Genomic DNA, 25,234 nt, shown 5'->3' with positions numbered 1-25,234 from the left:
ATGATGTTCAAACACTTAGCAATGTTTTTTCTTAGAAAAACTGTTCACTCTTTAAAAAATTTCAGAAAGACAAGACCAAAACTTCAAGGAAAGACAATCTCCAATAGGAAATGAAGTCAGAGGATCTAACTTAAGGTTCCTTTTGGTATCCACCATCTTAATATTCAGCATTTTCCTATGAACAGGAAAACTTCAGGACATTTAGCAAGCCCCAAAAGTACTAAGGAAGAAGGGCCAGAGGGAAATACTATGCACAAAGGCTGTGTTTATAACTCTGATGCTCAAGGCTTTCAGAAAGTCAAATCACTTACAATCTAAAAAGTTTAAATGGGATGGAAACTTGGTATCATCACAGGATGGAAACATCTAATAATGGACATAAGGCAAAGTTTGAGGACCCAATGCTTCTAAGGGATCATGGAGAATTTTCTATGTGGGAAGGTAGAATTTGTAAAAAGAAACATAGCAAAAAATTTGCCCAGACAGACCTGTAAGGAGTACAGAAATCTAGCTGGTTACTTAGGAACACAGATTTTCTGCACTTTTATTATCCTTAATTTGCATGTACATTAACACATTTCACTACCCATCTGCTCTAATTGGTGGAAAATTAGTTCGTCAACTAACAAATAGTCATTCAGGCCTAATGTCTGTAAGATCTGTGGCCAGATAAACAGAGCAGATTAGGAGAACCCCAGTAGACTGGACCAGAGTGGTGGGGGGCTTCTGCAGCCCTGGGTGAGGGCTTACTCTTGCTTGTGATCAAAGAAGGAGGCCTTGTCCATTAGAGTTTCCATAGTTCTAACTAATTGCTTTGGGACAATGATAGGAAGCTTCATTACAAATGTTATTTACTAAGGACAGTTAAAATAAAAATGTTACTTTTAAGAAATCTAATAACCTTATAATAAGCACATTTAAAACATAATTTCCATGTAATAGTAGCAATGCCTTTGTCATACCCAACAAAGTTAATACGATTTTAGCATCACTTAACCTCTCTATTCATTTGCTAGAGCTGCCATACCAAATACCACCAACTGGGTGGTTTAAACAACAGAACTTTATTTTCTCACAGTTTGAAGGCTAAACGTTCAAGATCAAGGTGTCGGCAAGTTTGGCTTCTCCTGGCGTCTCTCTGGCTCAGCACTCAGCTCGCTTCTTTGCCCTCCCGTGTTCCTCCTCTGGGTGCACACATATCTTCAGTGTCTTTCTTGTGTCCAAATTTCTGCTGCTTATAAGGACACCAGTTAGATTGGATTGTGGCCCCACCCCACTGGCCGCCTTTTACTGTAATCACCACTTTTAAAGACCCTGTGTCCAAATACAGTCACATTCTGAAGTATGGGTATTAAGACTTCAACCTAAAAATGAGGGGGACCCAATTCAGTCCCTAACACTGACTGTGTCACATCATTTCTCCTTAGTTTCTGTCTGACTACTTCGTCTACTCTCCATCTTTTTTTTTAACATTCTAACTTGGGGAAGAAACTGGATCCAGAGCCCCAGGAATTACTCTACATCGTAGATTTATTTACGTTTTCCTCATGACGCTGAACGTGTTCCTCTACTTCCTAAATTTCTGCAAACTAGATTGTTATATCCAAAGGCTGGCAGAGGCTTAGGTTCTGTGACTTGACCAGACCACTTCATGGGTGGTGCTTGAACTGCCTACTGCATTGCATCAGAAGGGCACCGTATCTGTTCCACCAGCCCCTTTTAGTTATACCAAGAACATTATTTCCTAAGGGCCTTTCAAAAGCTTGGTAGGTCAGTTCAACATTGACAGAGTGGCTACCAGGCTACTCTGGGCATATGCAGCAAGGGTAACAGGAGACTGCCAAAAGATCTTGGCAGTGTGTGCTCCAGGCCAGCTCTCTGATGAAGTCTTATCCCTCAGTGAGGCTGGAATGCTTCCTTGATTTGCAGCCCTTCACTACCCACCTACCCCCACTTTCTCCACTCCCCCCCCCCTTACACAGCCTCTTCCGAGCTGCAGTTTCCCTGGCTGGCCTTGAGCAAGGATGATGGTGATTATATTGCATTTCCCCCTCCACATTGTTAATTTGGAGAACTCTCTGGGTTGAGGAAACGGTGTCACCTCCAGAAATGCATCTGAGGATATCAGAGGTTTCCAGACCCTTGTCCTGGTATGGAAAGGAATTCAGAGTGTATCTCTGAGTAGGGGCCAATTAGGAGAGCAAAGAGGGCTTTTATCCCTTTTCTTGCTGGGAGGGCATATTCCTTGTATCACCTCAGAACCGAAGAAGAAACTGGCTTCACTCTGAAGTTGCATCCTTACTTTAGACAGTTTCATAAGTGTGAGTTTATAGAGGATTTAAATTCACATCAAATTTCAGTTCACACTCCTAGGGCTATATTGAAGCATGCATAATACATGATACCCTCTGGGCTTTAACTGTATTTAGATTTCAAAACCGGGGAAAGAGATGAAATATGCAGATTGAACACAGTGAGGGCCAATGTGGGATTAACTGCACTTACTCACTATCCTCTCTATCAAATAAAATTTGAAATGTAATGAGTTAAGCTTTACTCATGTCTGTTTCTCCACATGCACTTTGAGAACCATGTCTCCACAGTTGCATGTAGGAAAGACTATAAACATGATCATTCTCTGGGCCGAAGAGCACTTCTTGTGCTTTTAACCAGGGAAAGAGCTTGCATTCTGGATCTTTGTACCAACCAACTCCCATATACAAGAGCATACTGAAATGCTGTATAAGGTGATTGGCATGTTCATCTGAATTTCCCACTATAACATGATGTTTGTGGAAGTATTTGCTTTTTTTTTTTTTTTTTTTTTAAGATTTTATTTACTTATTTGGGAGAAAGAGACGGAGAGAATGCAACCAGGGGCCCAGGCAGAGAGAGAAGCAGACTCCCTGCTGAGCAGGAAGTCCGACTTGAGACTCAATTCCAGGACCCAGGAATCATGACCTGAGCTGAAGGCAGATGCCTAATGGACTGAGCCACCCAGGTGCCCCGGCAAAGTATTTTCATGACACTTCCTTTTTCAGATATAGACTTGAAAATCTGTTTAAATATGAGATGTTATACACAGTTCTGGGCCATGATGTAGAGTTTCCTTCGGGAGTCGGGTGGCTTGTCCACACTCCGACTACAACCCCAGTGCTGGATCATGCACCCACAGCCCTCTCCCCCTCGCCACTTGCAACTCTGTGTTACTTGTGTGTCGCTGCTCCTCCCACCACGTGTTGTCTCTTCTTCCCTGCGTGTCTTTCTTTCCTTGCCCTGATGTGTCTCAGCTCTAAGTCATGGAATTCCTTTGTCATAGCTAACAAAAGTAACAATGCCCGATTAAATACCATGCCCAGTGAACGTGAAGTTTACAACACAGCAAGTAGAAATGACTCAGCCACCAGAAGCCCAGCACAGGCAAATGACTTATGGAGGCTCACCACGTTAGAGCCAGAACAGAACTTGCGGCCAGCGTCCCCGCTCTTCTGGACTCATGCAGCTCAACATGCTGCCTTTAAAGTAAATTGAAAAATGGCATCTAAAAAAATTGTTTTAATTGTAATTGATAACCTTGTTACATTTGTTTCAGGTGACAGTCTATATAAAGTAAGAGCATTTTAATAATATTATATTGGGAGATAATTCATAATACCATACAATTCACACATTTAAAGTGTACAGTTCAATGGATTTTTTTGCTCTATTCAGGGTGTGTAGCCATCACCATAATCCATAATCACCATAATTATAACTAATTATAATTAAACTTGCAATAATAATGGCATTAGAGTAGCACTTAAGTAGTCTTCGGAGACCTTTCATGTACATTCTCTCATTTATGACTTTGAGCCAGTCTCCAGGTGGCTGATATCCCGATGAGGACGTGAAGGCTTAGGAGGATGAAGTTGTTTGGTCCAGACGACACAAGTGGCAAAGGTCAGAGTAGAAGTAGACCCTCTGACTTGATGCCCCATGATCTCTTCCCTTCATGGTGCAGATCACTATACACCATTGTAGAAATTCTGGATCAACTGCCCATTTTTTTTAAATTTATTTTTTAAATTGTTTTTTAATTTATTTGAGAGGGTGGGGGAGAGCACAGAGGGAGAAGCAGGGTCCCCATTGAGCAGGGAGCCCAATGTTGGGATCCCAGGACCCTGGGATCATGACCGGAGCCAAAAGCAGACATTTAACTGACTGAGCCACCCAGGCACCCATCATTGGTCATTATTTTCAATGATTATTCTTTAAGTGCTAGCCCAAGACTTGTAGGACTTCTCCAAATAAACCTGGTATTCCCACTTGGCTTCTGATCCTGGACACTACAGGGATGCATACCTCCACGATCTGGCTTCATCCGATGCCCCTCAGCCTCCTGCCCACCATGCTCTCTGGAAATCAGTCTGCCAGCAGAACGCCCCAGGTTTTCACAAGTGTCTCAACATCCCTTCTCTTCCTTCTCTCACTGAAATCTGGCTACTCTCAGAAGATAGTGCTTTCCCCCACGGCCCTGGTACTTGCAGGCATTTATCCACTGAAATTCTACCACTTACTTCCATTCTTAGAAGTTAAGTGGGTGTCTCTATGGCCACTTCAAAAACATTCTTCCCTCAAATACCCTACTCTTAAGTTCCGAGATGAGCTACAACATGGATGAACCCTGAAGACGCAATGCTGAGTGAAGTAAGTCAGATGTGAAACGATAAATACTGTGTGGTCCCACTTATTCCAGGTACCTAGACGACTCATCATTTTAGAGACAGAAAATAGAATGGCAGTTGTCAGGAGCTGGGGGAGATGGGGATGGGAAGTTAGTGTTTCACGAATTCAGAGATTGGAGATGAAAACATTCTGCAGACAGATGGTGGTGATGGTTGGACAGCAGTGTGTGTGTGCTTAACGCCACTGAACTGTACACTTAAAAATGGTTAAAATGATAAATTTTGTTATGTAAATTTACCACAACTAAAAAAAAAAAAATATATATATATATATATATATATATATATATATAATTCTTTTGAAGGCTTGTCCTTAGAGTGAACCTCAGCTTCTGCTCCTTTCCATCATCTGCTCACTCTCTGGCCCCTGCGCTCAGGTAGAAGACTCTAGAATGTGGGCGTCATTTTCTCTCCAGTGCTGGCCCTGTCTTCATTCCTGATTTCTTCAACATTCCTGTAAATGACCTGTGGTACCCTCTGGTCTCTCAGCTTCTTGATTTCTCACTTCCAGAAGGCTTTTCCCTTCCCACACCTCAACCCTCACTTATGCGATCATCTGTAGGGTCAGCCATGACCAACTGCACCAACATGGAAACCTCGTCCTGAAACCCATACCTGTGACTTCCCCCATTGCCTCATTCTGGTGCTCTCCTCCATAAATTCTCTGGTCTCTGAGGCCTCTAGCCCATTCTCATCTCCCTGACTCATGTGTCCTCAGCACCCTCCATCCCTTCCTCATTCACCACCCTTCCTGCATGTTCGGGGATGGGCCAGTATCATTCGTATTTGCAGTTCCTTCTCGGAAGCACTGCCACCCCACCAGCATCCATGTGTACCCACCACTACATCGCTGGTCTCATTTCAGGTGTCCCATCCTCAGAGACCTTCCCTGCCCTCAACCCCTTATCATGCTATAGGGTATTGACCATTTTAGCATCTCACCAATATTTTGTCATGGTTTTGTGTTTCTCTACCTAGAACATAAGCCCTTGGCAGAGATAGTCAGGCTCCCCCCACAGGACACCCGTCTGCAACACAGACTATTTCAGGTGGAACTCAATAAATGTGTGACCAGTTCAGCAGGAAAATCCTTTGAAAACAAACAATGTGGTCATATTTTTAACCTTTTACCCTTGGTTTTTAATCAGGTCATTCTTTTTTTTTTTTTAAAGATGTTATTTATTTGAGAGAGTATGAGCAGGGTGGGGGAGGAGGGAGAGGGAGATGGAGAAGCAGACTCCCCGCTGAGCAGGGCCTCCATCCCAGATCATGACCTGAGCAGTTGCTTAACTGACTGAGCCACCCACGTGCCCTTTATCAGGTCATTCTTTGCCTGATCCTCCTGCTACATCATCAAAGACTTCGCATATTTTCCACATTTGAGAAGCTGTGAAACAAAAGCTCCCAGGAAGAATGTGAAGCCCATATCCCTGTTACCATTTCTCACAGTGTCTTGTTGACAATATCCAACAATGCTGGAACATACAAAAATCTTTCACAAGGCCATGATCGTGCTTATTGGGCTCTAGATTGACGCCAAGAACTTCGAAGGATGATTTCTGTATGAAAGGGACACTCATGTCAATCACCATTACACATTTATTATGTTCTGTTAGCCACCGTATTATATGTCATTAATTTTTTAAATTTATTTTTTATTTATTTTCAGCATAACAGTATTCATTGTTTTTGTACCACACCCAGTGCTCTCTGCAATCCGTGCCCTCTCTAATACCCACCACTTGGTTCCCCCAACCTCCCCCACCACCACTTCAAACCCCTCAGATTGTTTTTCAGAGTCCATAGTCTCTCATGGTTCACCTCCCCTTCCAATTTCCCCCAACTCCCTTCTCCTCTCTAACTCCCCATGTCCACCAGTATGTCATTAAATTTTTGATGTAGTGTTCCATGATTTGTTAGTTGTGTATAACACCAGTGCTATTACACATTTTTAAAATATGTATTTAAAAATAGCTCCTTCCTTCATAATGCTTTCTGGCCCTTTGACATACGGGTCAAAAACACTGAAAGCACAAGGCAAACCTCTTGTAAGAGTAAACCAAAAAGGAACACTTCAAGTGGAGAGAGGAGGCAAGCCAGCATGTGGAGTCTGGTGTGCAGGCTGTTCGTGCTGGCAAGACTTCCCAGGCACGTCGCTCCCCGGCCTCATGTTCCCTGGGAGGATCATGAAGTCAGACGCCCTGGCAGGTGACAGACATCCGGATAATTATAAACCTCTGTTCCTCCCGTCTTCCCTTACCATGTCTTCTAGCCTGCCTTTTCGCATTTTAGCATTAAGACCCTGCCGTACAAACAGAGAAGTGCACATACGTTTTCACCACCTCAACACACCCCTGTAACCTGCACCTGCATTGCGGCGGCAGCACATTATAGGTTCCCAGAAACCTCCTCACCAAGATGAAGCACTATTCAGACTCCTCGCAGCGAACAGCCGTTTTGCTGGGGCTTGTATTTTTCTCTTAAGGGAGTCATGCATGGTCTGTTTCACCTGGCTTCTCTTACTCAGCGTTGTTGGTGCGATTCATCCACATGTCCAGGTAACTACAGATCGATCATTGCTGAGTTATAGCTTGTTGTATGAATATACCACAATTGACGCATTCTACTGTTGACATTTGAGTAGTTTTAGGCGATTACCTGTTACTACATAATCCAAGAATATCCTAGTGTATGCTCTTGGTGCAGCCTTACTGGGAAGTGGATCCCAGGAGCTGCAGTGGCTGGGTCAGAAGTGTGCACATGGTCAGCTTTCACGGATTATGAGAGTGTCCAAAGGGTTGTATCAGTGTGCACTCCCATCAGCAATGTAGGTTTTTCCATAGGATCACCATTCTTGGCATTTTCTTCATTATTTTACCTCTTCTGGGGTGTGTGTGTGTGTGTGTGCCTTTCCCTGTTTTAGTAGTTCGCTAAATCTTCATGGTATCCTTAGACTGATTTTAGGTTATGGATTGCTATGAAAATGAAGAAAAAGCAGGGCACCTGGCACCTGGGTGGCTCAGTGGGTTAAGCCTCTGCCTTCGTCTCAGGTCATGATCTCGGGGTCCCGGGATCGAGTCCCGTATCCGGCTCTCTGCTCAACGGGGAGCCTGCTTCTCCTTCTCTCTCTGCCTGCCTCTCTGCCTACTTATGATCTCAGTCAAATAAATAAATAAATCTTTTAAAATTTTTAAGAAAAGCTGAACTTATAATTTTTAAAATAAGATGTATTTATTTTAGAGGGTGTGCGGGGGAGAGGAGTAGAGAGGGAAAGAGAGAGACACTTAAGCAGACTCTGCACTGAGTGTGGAGCCCGATGTGGGGCTCAATCCCACACCACCGAGATCATGACCTGAGCCTAAACCAAGAGTTGGGCATTTAATCAACTGTGTCACCCAAGCGCCCCCAAAAAGCTAAACTTTAGATGTAAAAACAAAAATGACTGATTTTTATATTTTTGACAGAGGGGTCCGATGGAATCCATTCATACACTGGCAACTTATTTCTTCTACGTGAAAATGGGCAGCTTAATTTGTTAAGCCATTGTGTTATCATTATATATAAAATATATGTAAGTGTGTATAGAGATGTGTATATGTACACATATAAATATATGTGTATTATTTCTACTCCTCCTGTATGTTAGGCACTGCTATCCTGCCATCATGAAAAAAAAATCACTGTATTGATGTTTTGATGTATGTTTCTTTTTAAGATATTTTGGATATGGTAAACAAATGAGATGTCCAACAATTGTCATAAGAAAAGAAATATCAGTTTAGAAAAATGTGTCAAATTTGACTAACCTAGAATGCTAGTTACATAGTCCTAGAATTAATATTAACCTTTTCTTGACTACATCTGTTCTCCACCTAGCCATCTTCCACAGCAGTTAGGTCCCTGAGAGATAGCACATAAGAAACTATGAGGAGCAGATCACATTCCTGCCCAATTTCTGGCCACAGTCATTGTCAGGTTTCTAACCCTCCTGACCTAGCTGATGACCTAGCACTGTCCATGCTTCTCTCGTGGCTCTTCAGAGTATAAGCCAAAGAAGCATCAGAAAACCTGTTGTTCTCCTTTTTTAGGGAGGGGAAGATGGGGCAGAGAGGCAGAAGGAGAGGGAGAAAGAAAGAATCTCAAGCAGGCTCCATGCCCAGTGTGGAGCCAATGCAGGGCTCAATCTCATAACCTTGATATCATGACCTGAGCCAAAATCAAGAGTCAGATGCTTAACTAACTGAACCAGCCAGGCACCCTTCTTTTTTCTTTTTAAGTAATCTCTATGCTCAGTGTGGGGCTTGAACTCAACCCAAAGATCAAGAGTTACATGTTCTTCCAACTGAGCCAGCCAGGCACCCCCAATAACTTGTGTTTCTTCAGTTCCCCAGCCTTACCTTCATCCAAAATGAAAATGTATCTCCCAAGAAAAAGCATACTCATCCCAAAGGCAACTGCTTCCCTACCAAGTAACACCTAAAACGCTGCCTTAGAAGGAAGAGTAAAAAAGAAAGACCACAGAGGGAGGAAGGGCAGTGATAACTCTCTCACACCTTCTTCCAGAATGCTACCCCTTTTCCAATGATCTAAGGCCAGAATAGAGGCAGAATGATTGATGTGGGGACTTTCTTCATGATCCAATGTCAGAGATGTTAACTAGGACCTAGGCATGTGGAGAAAGAAAGGGGGATGGACACAAAAGAATCCTTGGGGGGAGACTTCATTTGGCTTTGCCACCAGATGGAAGTGGGAGGAGTGGAGGGTGGCTTCAAGCTTTCTTCAACAGGATAGACTGCAACTCTGCTTACCAAGACAGAAAGAAGGAGAGAATGGGTAGGTTTGTCCATGGAAATAAGTTTGAATTTGGACTTTAATTTTTCCATGTTGCAAATATGTTGTCCTGTGTTTTTTGTGGGGTTTTTTTGTGGTTTTTTTCTATAATTTGCAGTGATTTACTCATGCATTCTTGGAAGAGGGCCCATTCCTTGCTGAGAAGCACTAAAAAAGCTGGCAGAAATTCTTGTGCAAACCGTTAATGATTGCCTGACACATTCCTTCATGATCTGGAGATTTCCTAAAGCAGCCCCACAGACAAAGTTTGTAATACACATTTAGTACTTTCCAAGGTGCCCTGAGCTACTTTATTACTGGGAATACATCTATCTCCAGTCTCCTTGAGAAGTTCCCCATGGTTTTGGGGATAAGGAAAGCCTAGATAAAGATTTCAGTCAGTACTTGCAAAATGTTCCTTAATTGTTGGCTGATATTAAAAAAGAAAAAGTTAAAATATGCATAATTGATTAATTTCCTTCAGATCATACTATTTTTATTATTTCCCAAAGGCAATCATAAAAGTTGAGTCACACAATACGTCCATTTAATAATAGCAGAAAAGAAGAGAAAGATGTTACTATTATGGTCTTAAACTTGGTGGCAGCTATTTAAACAGCAGAGTAAAGATTTCCATTCACAGGCACTGTGAAACAGATGGTAACATACTTACATATTTTTTTAAGAGGTGAGGAAATGTGTAAACATCCATTTGGAAGTAATTACACTTCTAAAATGCCTATTGTTATTAGAATGCTTTCAGTTGACTTCCCCTCCTTGAACAATGAACCAGCTTTTTCTAAAAATAACCCCCAAATTATTCAGACAATAAAATCAAAGACAAATTTTTGAAAACTCCTAGTTTTGCACAGAGGAAGAGCTAAGGTCTTCCGCCACCCCACGAGCTCCTAAAAACTGTTAGCTCTCTGTGTCACAGAAGTAGAAGATACAGCTCTGATTAGAGTTCTGGTCCATTTGACTATGTAGAAGTCAGTGCAAGTAACTTCCAGCTTTTATTAATATTTCATGAGCTGGGATGAGTTGGACTTCTTTCTGGTGATGACTGTGGCACAGGATAATGTGCCCACATTCCCTAAAATTGGTTTATTTCAGGATCCAGCTAAACAAAATGGAAACATCACTGTTGACCTGGGTTCAGCTTATTTCCTGGCAGCTAAGAATAACAGGTTGAAGTCTTAGGCAGACAGTGGGCGTGGCTGTGACTTAATAAGCCTCAGGTGATCTGGGGGTCAAAGCTTGGACTCTATGAGTCAGAGAAAGCCACCTTCACCTCTTGGTGTTTTCAGACGATGTAGCTAAACCCAGGAAGCTCAGGAGTGAATGAATGGGCCCGGCTGATTTCAGTTGGTCTGTTTTTCAAACGTCATGGTGTAGATTCTTGAATGAAAGAGACTTCCTGTGGGTTAACCACCCTCAAAGCCAAGCGCTCTCAGAAGCAAATCCCTTGAGATTCTGAAAGCCCAGTGCTGATCACACCTGATATGCACCTCCCTACAACCTGTGTAAGGACTTGGAACAATCCCTTTCCCCAGCCTGTTCACTTGAATTCTTACAGTTCCTCAGAAGTCAGGTGCCCTCTGAGAGAAACCCGGATCCTAGGTTCCTCCACTGCCCCCGCCTGTCCCCGCAGGTGAGCACCCAGCTCCAAGAACAAACGCTGCATCTCCTGCAGAAGGCTCACACGTGGCTGCCTGCCATGTGGCTGATGAGGACACCTTGGGTGTGCTTGCCCTGTGGCAGGGTCGGGGTACAGAATACAGACCTAAAGGTGGCATCTGTGAAAACTCATCATGCATCCAGGGCAAAATAATGTTAGAAAAAGCTGTTCCAGGGTGGGGAAACTTAAAGACCAAAATCAGGGTCAGATTAGGAGCAAATTCTGCTAACTACTCAGCATTGTTACTGCAGAACAAGGAAAGAGAGTGTCTCTTGAGGTGGCAGCACAGAGAATATTCCTGGAGTTATCACCGCCATTTTTTTTTTTTTAGTTTATTTTTTAATTTATTTTCAGCATAACAGTATTCATTATTTTTGCACCACACCCAGTGCTCCATGCAATCCCTGCCCTCTCTAATACCCACCACCTGGTTCCCCCAACCTCCTCCCCCCCCCACCCCCTGCCTCTTCAAATCCCTCAGATTGCTTTTCAGAGTCCATAGTCTCTCATGGTTCACCTCCCCTTATTCTTTTGACGCAGCTCAGTGCCCTGGCAGTGGCAGCTCAGCAAGCAGTGTGGATAGATGAACAGAAGTGGCTCCCGAGGAAGGGAGCTTTGTTCCTAGTACAGATCTGATCATTTGAACAGGCTCAAAAAAATTTTCGGGGGGGAGACCAATAGAAGGCATGATGGGAAAAAATATAATTCACGTGCACCATGTAGTGCATGAGGAAGTCTCACCCTCAGGGTCTCGCCCTCGTTTGTAGTAAACCTAGTAGAGCTGATATATTTGGAATTACTAAAGCTATCATATACCAGAGATAGTTATCCACCTGCACCTCCCACCCCATTTGGACTTCATTTGTAACTCCTTCAATGTGAAAACAGGAAGGGCAAAACTCAAATCTGTTACTTCTGCAACTGGTAAATAAGGTGGGAGGTGGGGGAGGGGGGATGATTGAGCTCACGGGTGGTGAGGAGGCAAGAGGTTCTATGGTCTTTGCCCACCCCATTCCCTCTCTTCTTTATCTCAGATGAGGGTATGGCATAACAGTTCCTCACACTCATAAATCACCTTTCTTGTGAAACACATGATGTTTTCAACATGCTGACAGCCTGCTTATCTGTATTACAATTTAGAGTCTTTCCAAAATATGTAAAGAATCGGAGAGACCCCATTTGGTCTGGGAGTAATGATTCCACTGTGAAGCAAGTGACCAGGCTAATGGGTTGTTGATCCCAATGACATTATGATCTCAGAAAATGACTGGAAAATTCTAGAAGTGGCTACACACTGTATGATTTTCTTTATGTGCCATTCTGTAAAACATAAAACTAAAGGTAAGCAAAGCTATATCCTTACTCCCAAATCTCAATATATTCAAAAGTGGAAAAGTCATAGAGGCCACATTTTCTAATCAGTGCAAAAAAAAAAAAATATATATATATATATACACACATATATATGTATATATGTGTGTGTGTGTGTGTGTGTGTGTGTGTGTATCCCAGTGACAGGTTAGTCAAGAAACTAAAACCTTGTTTCTGAAAAGCCTTGGATAAAAAGAAATCTGAACTTAAATTTGATCTGAATTCTTTGGATTAAACAGTAATGCCACATTCAAAACTCATAGTTAAGATCAAAGCAGTAATTGGATAAAAATGTGTAGCACAAAATGCATTAATTAGAAAACAGTAATGATGGAAAATAAATGAACCAAGAACTTAGTGCCAGAAGTGAGGAGAAAACTAACAAAAGCAGTTTTTGAGAAAGATAAAGAGTAATTGAAATGAAAACAGAAATCCATGAAATTTACAGTGATAAAAATAAAAGATATTTTACCAGCAAAAACCAGTTTATTCAAGAATACCAGAGAACTGTAATTGAGGACAAGCAGGTCACAGCAAACAATCATGGGCTAGCACAACAAAGGAGAGTAAATGTTACTTAATAAAAAGGAGGAAGCTGGGAAGGGGTTGTTTTGAAAAAAGGTCCATTTGAGAAAAGCAAGAGTTCAGGATGATGAGGGTTTCTCATTGGCTGAGTTGCTGGGGTAGTTGATTTCTTGGAGGAGATGCAGTGTGTATCTTTTCCTGTTGTGGCCTGTAATTGACCGTTGTTTCCTGTTGAGGATTTTTCTGTTGAGGTCTGTAATTGGCAGTTCTTCCTGTAATTGACATCAATTGGTAAGGGATGAGAGCTCCCCCTTCTGGTCTCCTGACTCCTTTTTAGTGAGGTTTCCCTTTATTAATTTTCATACGCTGGCGATCCACTGTGGAGTAGTGCCCAAAGGGGAGATACTTCAAGAGGCAAGGTGTGTTAAAGAAAAAGGAAGTCAGAGGCTCTATAGATGGATTTAGGATTTGCTTTCATGGGAAGTTGGCCTCTCTAGTTTCCTTATATATTGGTTTAACCTTCAGGGTCCCAAACTGTCACCTTATGGTAGGATCATTTTCTAAGAATTGCTCAGAATGGTCTTGAATTTATGCCCTCTAAGATTCTTGGTTCTCCTTCATTGGCATTTTGTCTATAAGTCAATACCCTTGTCTATGATTCTAACAGGAGCTCAGGTTTTGGGCCTTAAGAGAGAAGATTTTTTTCATATGAGACTTGATGTGTCATCAAATTCCTAATGCGTAATTCAAAAATGGCTGTTTGCAGAGGTTGGAAACTATACTGAAAATAAATAGCTATTAATGATCATCCAAGCACCAAGTTTAAGTTTACCAGAAAATAAATATTTTTTCTGAGCTAATTATGGTTAGGTCAAATTTTTTTTCTTACAAGATACTCCTTTTGATTCCAAATTACTAAAAGTATGATCAAGGTTGAGTTTGCCCTGGCTTTTACTTAAACTTTGAAAGAATTCTCTTAAATGCCAGGTTCCTAGGAATTGGGAAAAGCCATGTTTGAGTAGGATTATCTTTTGGTTAAGATCTGAATAGTTAATAAATGGCCGACCTATGTCATTCACATTTCCTCAGGCTGTTCTTTAAATGCCGTAAATTACAGAATAAAGCATCTGAGGTCACTGACATTGGTTTGCATTCCTGTAACGCCTCAAGCAAAGGCAGCCAGTTACTGGCTCGTTATGCATGTGACATCCCAACAGACATCGAAGTGATGATACCTAGCAGTCCATGCCCCGATACTCACCTCACAGGAAAACAATAGCAAAGATAAAGAAGCACCGATTCCATGTTATTTAGAGAGAATTAATGGAATTTAAATGTGTGCAGAGTTCTCCCACAGATATGGTGATGGCAAAGGAAAAAAGATATGTGAAGCTAGTTTGGCTAATCAGACACCAGTGTATAAAAGGACTAGCTGAGCTGATACATACCAATGGCATATTTTAAAAATCTTTAAAACGTGTGGCATTCATCCCATATACGTTTTTAGGGATGCCTGGGTGGCCCAGTGGGTTAAGCATCTGCCTTCAGCTATGGTCATGATTCTGGGATCGTACCCCACCCTCGGGCTCCTTGCTCAGCAGAGTGTGCTTTTCCCCCTCCCTCTGCATCTCCCCCTACTTGTGCACTCTCTGTCTCTCTCTGACAAATAGATAAATAAAATCTTTATAATACATGTTTTTAGGCCTCATATTAACTATTACATTAAAAAATTAAGTCTCTACAAGTATTTGTAACATAAATATTGTAATATATTTATGTAATAACAAATATATTTGTATTAATAAATTTATGTAATATAATTATGTAATAACAATGTTATTTTGTAACATTAAATATGTTACTCTCCCATAAGCAATCACACAATTGTCTTTTAAACAAGCAGATAGTAATTAAAAGCATTGCATTCTGACAGTGATGACTATTAATAATGATTTTCAGAAATTTGCAAACTAGATGAAACGGATTTTTTTTACAGGAGATGAAAAAATACCTCAAGGAAAGGAAGAAAGGAAGAACAGAAATGAAAGAAGGAATTGAAAACATAGTCAACAAGCCACTCTTGAGAGATTTCAGTAATTTTACAGGCAAATTCTATAAATCTTCAGGACTGACAAAAATAATTTCCTTATAGAGATAGGGGTGCTTGGGTGTCTGAGTCAGCTGGGCATCTAACTCTTGGTTTCTGCTCAAGTTGTGCTCTAGGTCATGTGATCAAGCTCCGTATCAGCTCCATGGAGTCTGTTTCAGATTCTCTCCCGTCTTCTCCCTCTCTGACTACCCCCAACTCTCCCTCTCTCTTGCAAATATATTAGTTAATTAAATCTTTAATCTTAAAAAAAGATTGATTTTTTAAAAACTCCTTATAAGTTTTATCAAATTTATCTCAGCAGTATAATAAAAGAATAACCATCTTTTTTAAGATTTTATTTATTTATTTGACAGAGATCACAAGTAAGCAGAGGGAGGGGGGAGGGGAAGCAGGCTTCCCGCTGAGCAGAGCCCAACGCGGGGCTGGATCCCAGGACCCCAGGATCATGACCTAAGCGGAAGGCAGAGGCTTAAACCACTGAGCCACCCAGGCGCCCCAAGAATAACCATCTTTTAACCTGAGGAAGAGTTTACTTGTAAGGTAAAGGTGATTCAAAATTAAGAAATTCATTAATTTACTTCATTCATTATTCAAAGAAGAAGATTCATATTCTTAATAGATTCATATTCTCAATAGACTTTTTAACTGATAGAATTCAACATTTTAAAAACTTTAAAGAAGATTTTCAAACATTTCTAAGTGTACAGTGGAAGGGAGCACCTGGGGGTTCAGTCGGTTAAACATCCAACTCCTGATTTTAGCTCAGGTCATGATCTCAGGGCTCCATGCTCTCTCCCTCCCCTCAGCTTGCGCCCTTGCTGTCAAAGAAAAAAAAATTGTAGAGAGGAAGGTATAACAAAGTCCACGCGTTAATGACACAACTTCCAACAATTATCAACATTTTGCTAATATTTAATATTCAGTTTTTATTAACATTTTTTGCCTTTTCTCGTGCTCTCCTATTCCACCACGGCTCAGCAGGGCATAAATCATCAAGACTAACTACTCGTCCACTGAGCCCTCCAGCACTGAGTAAAAACCATCTCTATTCATTTAAAAAGCTTGGAAATGAGAGGAGATAGGTTGCTTGTAGATTTTATAGGAATAGCATATATTTCTTGTTTACCCAAAGTTTTAAATAATTCAAGATGTCAATGTTAATGAACCACATGTAAGGTTTCCAAGAAACCATACAAGAAATTCTAATGTTGAACAGAAGAAAAATTAAGTAGATTATGAAGCTAAGTTGAAACTCTATAAAGATGAATTGAAACATGAAATTCTGAGAAAAGAAGGGAGGAATTTTAAGTGAAAAAAAAAGTTAACAACCATGTCTAGTCCAAGAAATACCAAAAGAACATAATCATCAAGCATTATTCAATGTGGAAGAGCAAACTAGAAACATCACAACTGTATACAGTGCTGTAAATTTTTAATACAATCACAGCCACATGCACCTCTCACCTGATAAAAGACTTCTGTGTTCAAAAGAAGACAATGGGGCGCCTGGGTGGCTCAGTGGGTTAAGCTGCTGCCTTCGGCTCAGGTCATGATCCCGAGGTCTTGGGATCAAGCCCTGCATCAGGCTCTCTGCTCCACGGGGAGCCTGCTTCCCCCCTCCCTCTGCCTGCCTCTCTGCCTACTTGTGATCTCTGTCAAATAAATAAAATCTAAAAAGAAAAAGACAATGCCTTTTATATATATGTAATTCTTTCAGGAACCATCAGTAAGGTGTAAGGCCAGCAACAGGTGCAAGGATGAGCAAATTGTGTACATCTAGACAATTGAATGCTGCTCAGAAGTTTAAAAAAGGGATGAAGGATTGATACACATAACCATCATGAAATAATCATGCTGAGTGAAGGAAGCCAAACAAAAAAGATCCCATTTGTATAAAATTCTTAACAAATGCAAATTAACGTAAGGTGGGAGAAAGTAGATCAGTGATGGTTGAGAACAGGCAGGAGCAGGAGAAAGGGGCCTGATGGACGGATTCCCAAGGGGTGTGAGGAAACGTGGTTCATGATGTGCTTATGACTGTAGTAGTAGCTCACAGGTATGCACATGCCAAAGCGTACCAAATTACACACTTTAAGCAGTATGTGCAGACTGTATGTTTCTTGCATCTCAACAGAGCTGTTTTCAAAAATGTGTAAGAGCAGACTTTGATGTCATTTGCCTTTGATTTCTGAAGGCTGTCTTTAGTCATGAGCAACCCCATGACATTCTCTCAGAGTTTGCTCACTAAATCATTAAGTCTTTCCAGGATTTACAGACATGAGGTGTATACAAGCAAATAAAATATGTTAACTAAAAGGATAAGCAGAGGGCAGAAATGACTCCTGGGCGGCTCAGTCCGTTGGGCAGCTGACTCTTGGTTTTGGTCCAGGTCAGGATGGAGCCCTGCATCAGACTCCATGCTGAACTTGGGTCAGCTTGAGGTTCTCTTTCCTGCGCCTTCTGCCCCCCCCCCATACTCTTTCTCAGCAAAATAAATAAATAATAAGATTAGGAGGCACAGCTTATTTTGTGCTGTGTAACTAACAGAAAAAATATGCTTAGCTCTGTAAAATTATCTTCTCCCAGAAACCTCCAGCACATATTCCACATATGGGCAAAGTGCCATCAAGTCTTCTTATTAAAGTCATGAAGAAGTGAAAGGTCCCTAAAAGTACTGTTACTTTTCGATATTTATGTGGCCAGTGAAATTAGACCAAGGAGAGGAAGGATCTTGGACTTGGAAAGGTACAGAAAGTAAACAGACAGGTGTAACTATTTATAGACTCTATGATCATCCACCTAGAAAACCGAAGAGGATCAGCGAAGGACTACTAGTATTAATTAAAGAATTCAACAGGGAGGCCAGATACAGTACCCTTAGCCTTCCTATACACTAAAATAACTACTTAAAACCTTGAAGCGGGGAAGTATTTACTATAGCAACAAAAACAAATCTATAAAATACTTAGAAATAAATCTATCAAAAATATGCAAGACCTGTTTGAGGAAAGTCTTCAGAATCTACAGAGAGGCAGGCTCTCAATGAACACCTAGTTCATGTACTGATCGGGAAACCCCAGTGTTGCAAAGATGTTGGAAGAGTAGTCCCTTGAAACCCATTGACGTTACCACGTTACAATCCTTCCTTCTGGGAAGCTGTTGGGATTTTTTTTTCCTTTTTAATGAGGCAAGTTGCATCAGTATCTCTTAGAAAATAATTAGCTGGGGTATCTCCTTCTCCCAGCACCTCTGTTTAGAGCCTGTGCTGGCTTGTCCTTGTCCCTCAGTGTCCTGAATGAAGGAAAACCATTGTCAGTCTCTCTCTGCTGCAATGCCACAGATGCCTAGAGGAGCCCCAGGTTTCTACCCCAGGGGCATTAAAAGGGGCATGTCTCCTCATGGTGCCCATAAAACGTGGCTGTGAGCTGGACAACTGTCTCTGTCTCCACCCTTTGAACAAGTGAGCCACCTCAGTGCAGGCATCCTGGACTCATGGGGCTGGGCACTGTGGTTGGGAGTTGTGAGCGTTGTTCCGGCTGTGGATGAAAGGATGGTAAACACTTGGCTGCGTCTCTCTTGCAGTCCTGGAACTACATCCTGGGGTAATTAAAAGAGCTACTCCAGAAGAGTCGCCCTGATTTGGCAGGTACTCAAACTGATCTCATTTCTCATAAATAGACCTATAAGTTCAATGTGATCCTACTCAAAATCCCAACATGGTATTTCTGGACCTTGAAAAGCTGATTGCAAAATTCAGCTGGATGAGAAAACAGACATGAACAGCCAATACCAGTTTTTTTTTTAATTTGTTTAGAGAACTTTGCCTACCCAATATAAACACATATACGAAAACTGTGATCATTAAAGCAAAGTCCAGGGACACCTGGGAGGCTCGGTCCATTAATCGTCTGTCTTTGGCTCAGGTCATGATCCCAGGGTCCTGGGACCAAGCCCTGCAGCGGCTCCTGGCTCAGTAGGGAGCCTGCTTCTCCTTCTCTGCCTCCCACTCCCCGCACTCATTCTCTCTCTCTCTCTGACAAATAAATAAAATCTTAAAAAAAAAAAAAAGTCCAATAGACTATAATAATCGGTAATAGTAGGAAGAGATCAATCTAATGTTGGAATAGAAGAATACATCCAGAATTTAATCCCAAAATCCCATCTAAGGTTCTTTAATGTAGCTTTGGTATTTTTTGCTTTTACTTCACCAACATCTGAATGATAGCCTCAAATGGAAAAGCTCACTTGGCAATTTCTCATTCTTACATTGCTTTTATGCTTCTCTCTTGTGGTCCTCAGGAAAAGGACAGGGTGAAGGATGTAGACCTTGTTTGCCATGGCTTACTGTCCACTGAAGTAGGCCGGGGCGGGGCAGGGCGGGGGGGGGTGCTCCTGCAGAAGGCAGGACCAGAGCAGAGCTTCGGTCCCTAGCCCTCCCTTGCTTCCTGGGACTAACGAAGCAAAAACTAAGTAGCAGGTAGGGTCTAGGTGCTTTGCACATATCGCAGTGGGGTATCTTCTTCAGAGTTTCACAGCTTGTTAAGACTTGAACCTGTCAGTAGGGTCTCAGAAGCCAGTGGCCTCCCAGGACTTCCATCCTCCCTCTCGGGATATTTCCTCTTACAGCCTTATTAACATGCCTGCCATCTTGGCCTGGCTTCCTCCCATATGCATGCGCTGGTCCACAGTGCTCACACCGTCATGCCTTGTGGGCATCCTTAATTCAGCTCTCACCTGGGACTGCTCCCTGGCAGTTGAGCCCAGAAGGGACATCAAAAGGGACATTTGAGGGCTGCAAAATGCCCTCATCATAGCCATCACCATGATGGCCTCATGTAGGTGATGTCAGTGTTTGAGTCCTCTCCTGACCTGGAACTGCCTTAGAATAGGGACCCCTGCACTCGCCCCTTTATTCACAATGCCGGCATGAGATGTTGGCTATAGAAATGAATAAGCACCAAATTTTGCCAGAATTCTCAGAAATGATTTGGAGAGAGTCCAAATTTTGTCTTCTCTGCGATCCAGACAACCGACTCTCTGGCTTTGTGTGGTGGTAACAGGCTCCTCTTTTGCTCGCCCTGTTGCAGCCCATGAGATCTGAGCGGACGGAGATGCGGAAACGGCAGATGCCTGCACCCCAGGAGACCACCGGCTCCATGCCAGACCAGCCCGGAGCAGGGGACCGCGGGTCCAACGCCTGCTGCTTTTGCTGGTGCTGCTGCTGCAGCTGTTCCTGGTAAGGTTGGGGCTTTTCTCAGTCATCTCCTCCTGACTGGCAAAGGGCACCCTGGAGTAGGGCCAGCTTGTGATTAACTCAATACGTGTTTTTCATTTTATTTTTTTAAATACTTATTTATTTATTAGAGAAAGAGAGAGAGCATGAGTAGGAGGGGCAAAGGGAGGAGGAGAGGGAATCTCAAGCAGACTCCATGCTGAGTGTGGAGCCCAGCATGGGACTCGGACTCCCAACCCTGAGTTCACGACATGAGCTGAAACCAAGAGTTGGGTGCTGAACTGACTGAGCCACCCAGATGCCGCATGCATGTTTTTAAAATGACTACTATACGCCTAACACTGATTTGGAATCTGTGAAGTACAACAGCAAATACACACACACACACGCATGCATGCACATGCACATAACACGCACACACACACGAGGGGCTCTGTATTCCAGCTCTCAAGGGACTTCTATTCAAATCCCTGGCATCATGTTTGTGTGTTAAACAACTAAAGAAGAGTCCACGGCCATTGGCGATTGAATATTAATATTTGGGCAGAAACAATAACTTAGATGGTTAGAAAGGACTGAACTCAAGGAAGCTACTTGGTAATAAAGGCTTTGTAGAGGACATAGAATTTAAGGTGGGTCTTAAATATTGAAGTAAAGTGGAGAGCACCTGGATTTTACCTTCAGCTTTGCTTTTATTAGTTTCATGTTTTCATAAAGAGAAATGTCAAAATATATTCTTAACTGAAGAATATAAAATGATAGGGTAACTTACTAGTACAGGAAGATACATAATCTTTGCTTCAAAAGATAGATACACAACTTGAACGGAAGATATTCTTGACCCTTCGAGTCACTGTCAAAGGTCTGGAGAAATGTATAGAGTTTACATCATAAGAACATTAGGTGGCATTTCTGAAATCTTGGCTACGGAAAGTGCTTAGCGCCCCCCAAATGTGTGCCTGACTTTAGGCAATTAAGTTATTGTATATTTATGTAGGCTTGACCACAAGTTGGACCAAGACCTCACTCCACAGTAGAGAAGACCACAAGGTGATAGTGCCGCTATCAAGAACAGTGACAGGACTATTAGAATGGGGGGGAGGCAGGTGGAGGCTGACATGAAATGTCCAAGAAAATTTGGTCTCTTGCTTGATTTGTGCTACAATTAACTTCCAGGAAGTTCCAGTCTGGTGGGCGAGACCCAGCAATACAACACTCTGACAACTGATGGAGTCCTGATGGTGGGTGGTTGCCCTGTTCAGAGCAAAACCCCAGGCGGCAAGTGGGAATATGAGGGACATGGGGCTGGCAGGAGGCAAGTGGTCTGGCACTCCAGGCAAGGCTTCAGCCCCAAGTAGGAACATAGAGATCTCGGCAGGAAGCCAGAGGAGAAGCCTGTTTGGGTACACCTTACACATGCAGCTGTCCAGGATCCACCGTAGACCAGGAGGATATCCACCAGGGGTGACAGGATTTCATTTTGGCCCCTCTTCCAGTCTTTCACTCCACTAATCAGTTTCAGTGAGATGATTAGAGATGATTGTGTGAGAGATGGGCAGAGATATCCCAGTGCTGGGAAGACACCTGTTGACCCAGTCACCCTTCCTTCTCTACTACCTCAGAGAGACACAAGAGGCTGAGATTGTAGCCTGAACAATGTACGGGACTGATGGTGTGGGCACAGCAGGTGGTGCCATGCTGTTTCCAGAGCAGGCTCCTTCTACTGGCACCAACTGTGGTGACTGAACCATGGAGCTGTGCTTAGACACCATGGTCCTAGCCAACACTTCTGCAGCACATATTGTGTGTGTACTTAACAGACAACAGAGCAATGGGAAACAATGTTGAATTGTTATATTGTACACTGAAACTAACATAACACTGTTATGTTCATTGGACTTCAATTAAAAGAACACAATAGAGCATTATCTTCAAAGAACTGGAGAAAAGTAATGGAAAACTAAGTCAAACTATTAATTCAAGGGCGGGGGTAAAACAAGACATTTTCAGACATCCAAAGGCCAAGAGAGGTAACTGTCTCAGACCTTCCCTAAAAGAAAGGGTGTACTTGAGGAAGAAAAAAATGAAGTATTAATCTGATTGAGAAAAATTGAAAATGTCCTTAAAATTCATGAACAGAGAATGGATAAATATATTGCAGTGTAGTTATGCAATGCAATAGCATATAGCACTTAAATGCATGTGCTGGAGGGGAAAAAAATTGTGGGGTGCCTGGGTGGCTCAGTCAGGCGTCCCAACTGTTGATTTTGGCTTAGGTCATGATCTCAGTGTTGTGGGATTAAGCCCCGCATCAGGCTCCAGGCTCAGTGTGGGAGTCTGCTTAGAATTCTTTCTCCCCCTTCCCTCTGCCCCTTCCCGCCCCTCTCTCTCTCAAATATATAAACAAATAAATAAAATCTTCCAAAAAAAAAGTACACAGCAAACTTTAACTGTTTCAGTGTTTACTCTCCTTGATTTTCTTTTTCTCAGCATGCTTTTGAGACTTATCCGTGTTGATAATACATAATAGAGACAATTTTTAAGAAAAGAAAAAGGCAATGTGTTTTCTAAACCCTTGCATTATCTTTCTCGAAATTCTGCTTCATAGCCTTCTGGCATTTCATTTTATCAAAGAAGTCATGCAGGTGCTTGATTTCTTAAAACTAAACTTTTTTTCCTTTCTAGAAGATTGAAGAATTGTTTCCTCTTTGTAGCTCAAAATTTTACCAAAATATACCTAACCATGGGGCTCCTTTTACTGAACGGCTCTTAAACATAGTGAACAACTATTGTGGCTTCCAGCAATGTTTTCTTGTTCTATGTAACAATAACAATACACTCAGGTTAAAAGCTTGACACAAAATATATTTTTCACTTTTTTAAGAACAGAGTATCTCATTGAGAAATATTCCTACTTTTAAAAAATAAGACATGGAAAACATGTCAAAGTTTAAATAAAGATTGCATTGTTTAATTCACAATGTAACTTCCAGTTCTCTTAGAAATCTTGTTTCAAATTCATCCTTTCTTTTTCTCTTTGATTTTTCATACCCATTGTGTATTGATGTTTTCTGCTTACAAAAGAAGCCTAAGAAGTCAAGCAGTATTTATGCTCCTACAGTGAGAACACCCTACAGATGCCTCTCAAGTTTGTTTTTGTTTCAAGAAACCATTATTTACTGAAACTGGCATCATGAAAGCAACAAGTCAGAAGAGTTCTTGCATTTCTAATGACTTTGCATTAACGAAAAACAGCTGCGCGTGCACACGCACAATTACTGAAAATCCATAAAACAAACGTGCTAAAACTAGGCTGAATGACTCATAAAATGGTGGAAAGAGTGGAAAGGAAAGATATAATAAAAGGAATAGAAAAGAGTACAGGAACAATAGTCAGATAAAGCAAACTCAAATATCCAATAGTAAAAATCCATTTTGAAATTAATGGGGAACTAAAAGCATTTCTCCTGAAAACAAGAACAAGGCAAGGATGTCTATGCTCTCCGCTATGGTTTAACATTGCACTAGCTAAGATTGCACTAACATTGGTGCAGCTGGACAAGAGAAAATAACCGTAAGATTCAGAAGAGAAGTGGTAAGACTCTCCCTATCTGCAGAACATATGAGAGGAGACCTGGAAATCCCAAAGGAACAGTCGCTAAATTAATGCAAATCCACAAGAATTCAATATGAAGAAAGATATAATACTAGTGTAAAAAAAGAATAGTCTTCAGAATATAAAGAACTCTTACAATTCAAAACTAAAAAGACAAACCAGTTTATAAGTAGGCAAAAGAGGGCACCTGGATGGCTCAGTCAGTTGAGCATCTGACTCTTGATTTGGCTCAGGTCATGATCTCAGGATTGTGAGATTAAGCCACAGACTGCTTGGTGGGCAGTCTGCTTAAGATCCTATCTCCCTCTGTCCCTGCCCACCCCTGCTCTCTCTCTCTCAGATAAATAGATAAATCTTTTTTTTTTTTTTTTTTTTAATTTTTAAGACATTTCAGGGTGCCTGGGTGGATCAGTCAGTTAAGCGTCTGCCTTCCGCTCAGGTCATGATCCAGTGTCCTGGGATCAAGCCCCAAGTCACATCAGGCTCCCTGCTCAGAGGGGAGCCTGCTTCTCCCTCTCTTCCCTGCCTGTACTCTCTCTTGCTATCTATGTCTCTCTCAAATAAATAAATAAAATACTTTAAAAATTAAAAATTTAAAGACATTTAAATTAAATTAAATTAAACTAAAAATAATAGGGGGGCATCTGCATGGCTCAGGCAGTTAAGCATCTGCCTTCAGCTGAGGTCATGATCCCAGGGAGCCTGTTTCTCCTTCATTCTGCCTACTGCCTCCCCCTTGCGTATTCTGTCTGTCATATAAACAAATAAAGATGTCGTGAAAAGAAGGGCCATCTGTACCCCAATGTTTATAGCAGCAATGGCCACGGTCGCCAAACTATGGAAAGAACCAAGATGCCCTTCAATGGACAAATGGATAAGGAAGATGTGGTCCGTATACACGATGGAGTATTATGCCTCCATCAGAAAGGATGAATACCCAACGTTTGTAGCAACATGGACGGGACTAGAAGAGATTATGCTGAGTGAAATAAGTCAAGCAGAGAGAGTCAATTATCATATGGTTTCACTTATTTGTGGAGCATAACAAATAGCATGGAGGAGATGGGGAGTTAGGAGAAGGGAGCTGGGGGAAATTGGAAGGGGAGGTGAATCATGAGAGACTATGGACTCTGAAAAACAATCTGAG

At 41.9% G+C, this 25,234-nt stretch overlaps 1 protein-coding gene across 3 annotated transcripts in view; it reads left to right on the top strand.

Annotated features, from left to right (window-relative positions):
• RGS20 (regulator of G protein signaling 20) overlaps positions 1-25,234 on the top strand; it is a 78,020-nt gene that overhangs the window by 38,458 nt on the left and 14,328 nt on the right. For all 3 annotated transcript variants that reach the window (XM_004768820.2, XM_013064735.2, XM_013064736.2), the window contains one exon: positions 20,326-20,474. In XM_004768820.2, the coding sequence (XP_004768877.1) occupies positions 20,326-20,474 (149 nt within the window). The remainder of the gene's footprint in view (positions 1-20,325; positions 20,475-25,234) is intronic.

Source organism: Mustela putorius, unplaced genomic scaffold (assembly GCF_011764305.1).
Source record: "Mustela putorius furo isolate JIRA1106 unplaced genomic scaffold, ASM1176430v1.1 tig00000151_pilon_pilon_pilon, whole genome shotgun sequence".
NCBI lineage: Eukaryota > Metazoa > Chordata > Mammalia > Carnivora > Mustelidae > Mustela > Mustela putorius.
Note: the sequence above shows the minus strand (reverse complement) of the source record. Positions and strands in the feature narration are given on the sequence as shown.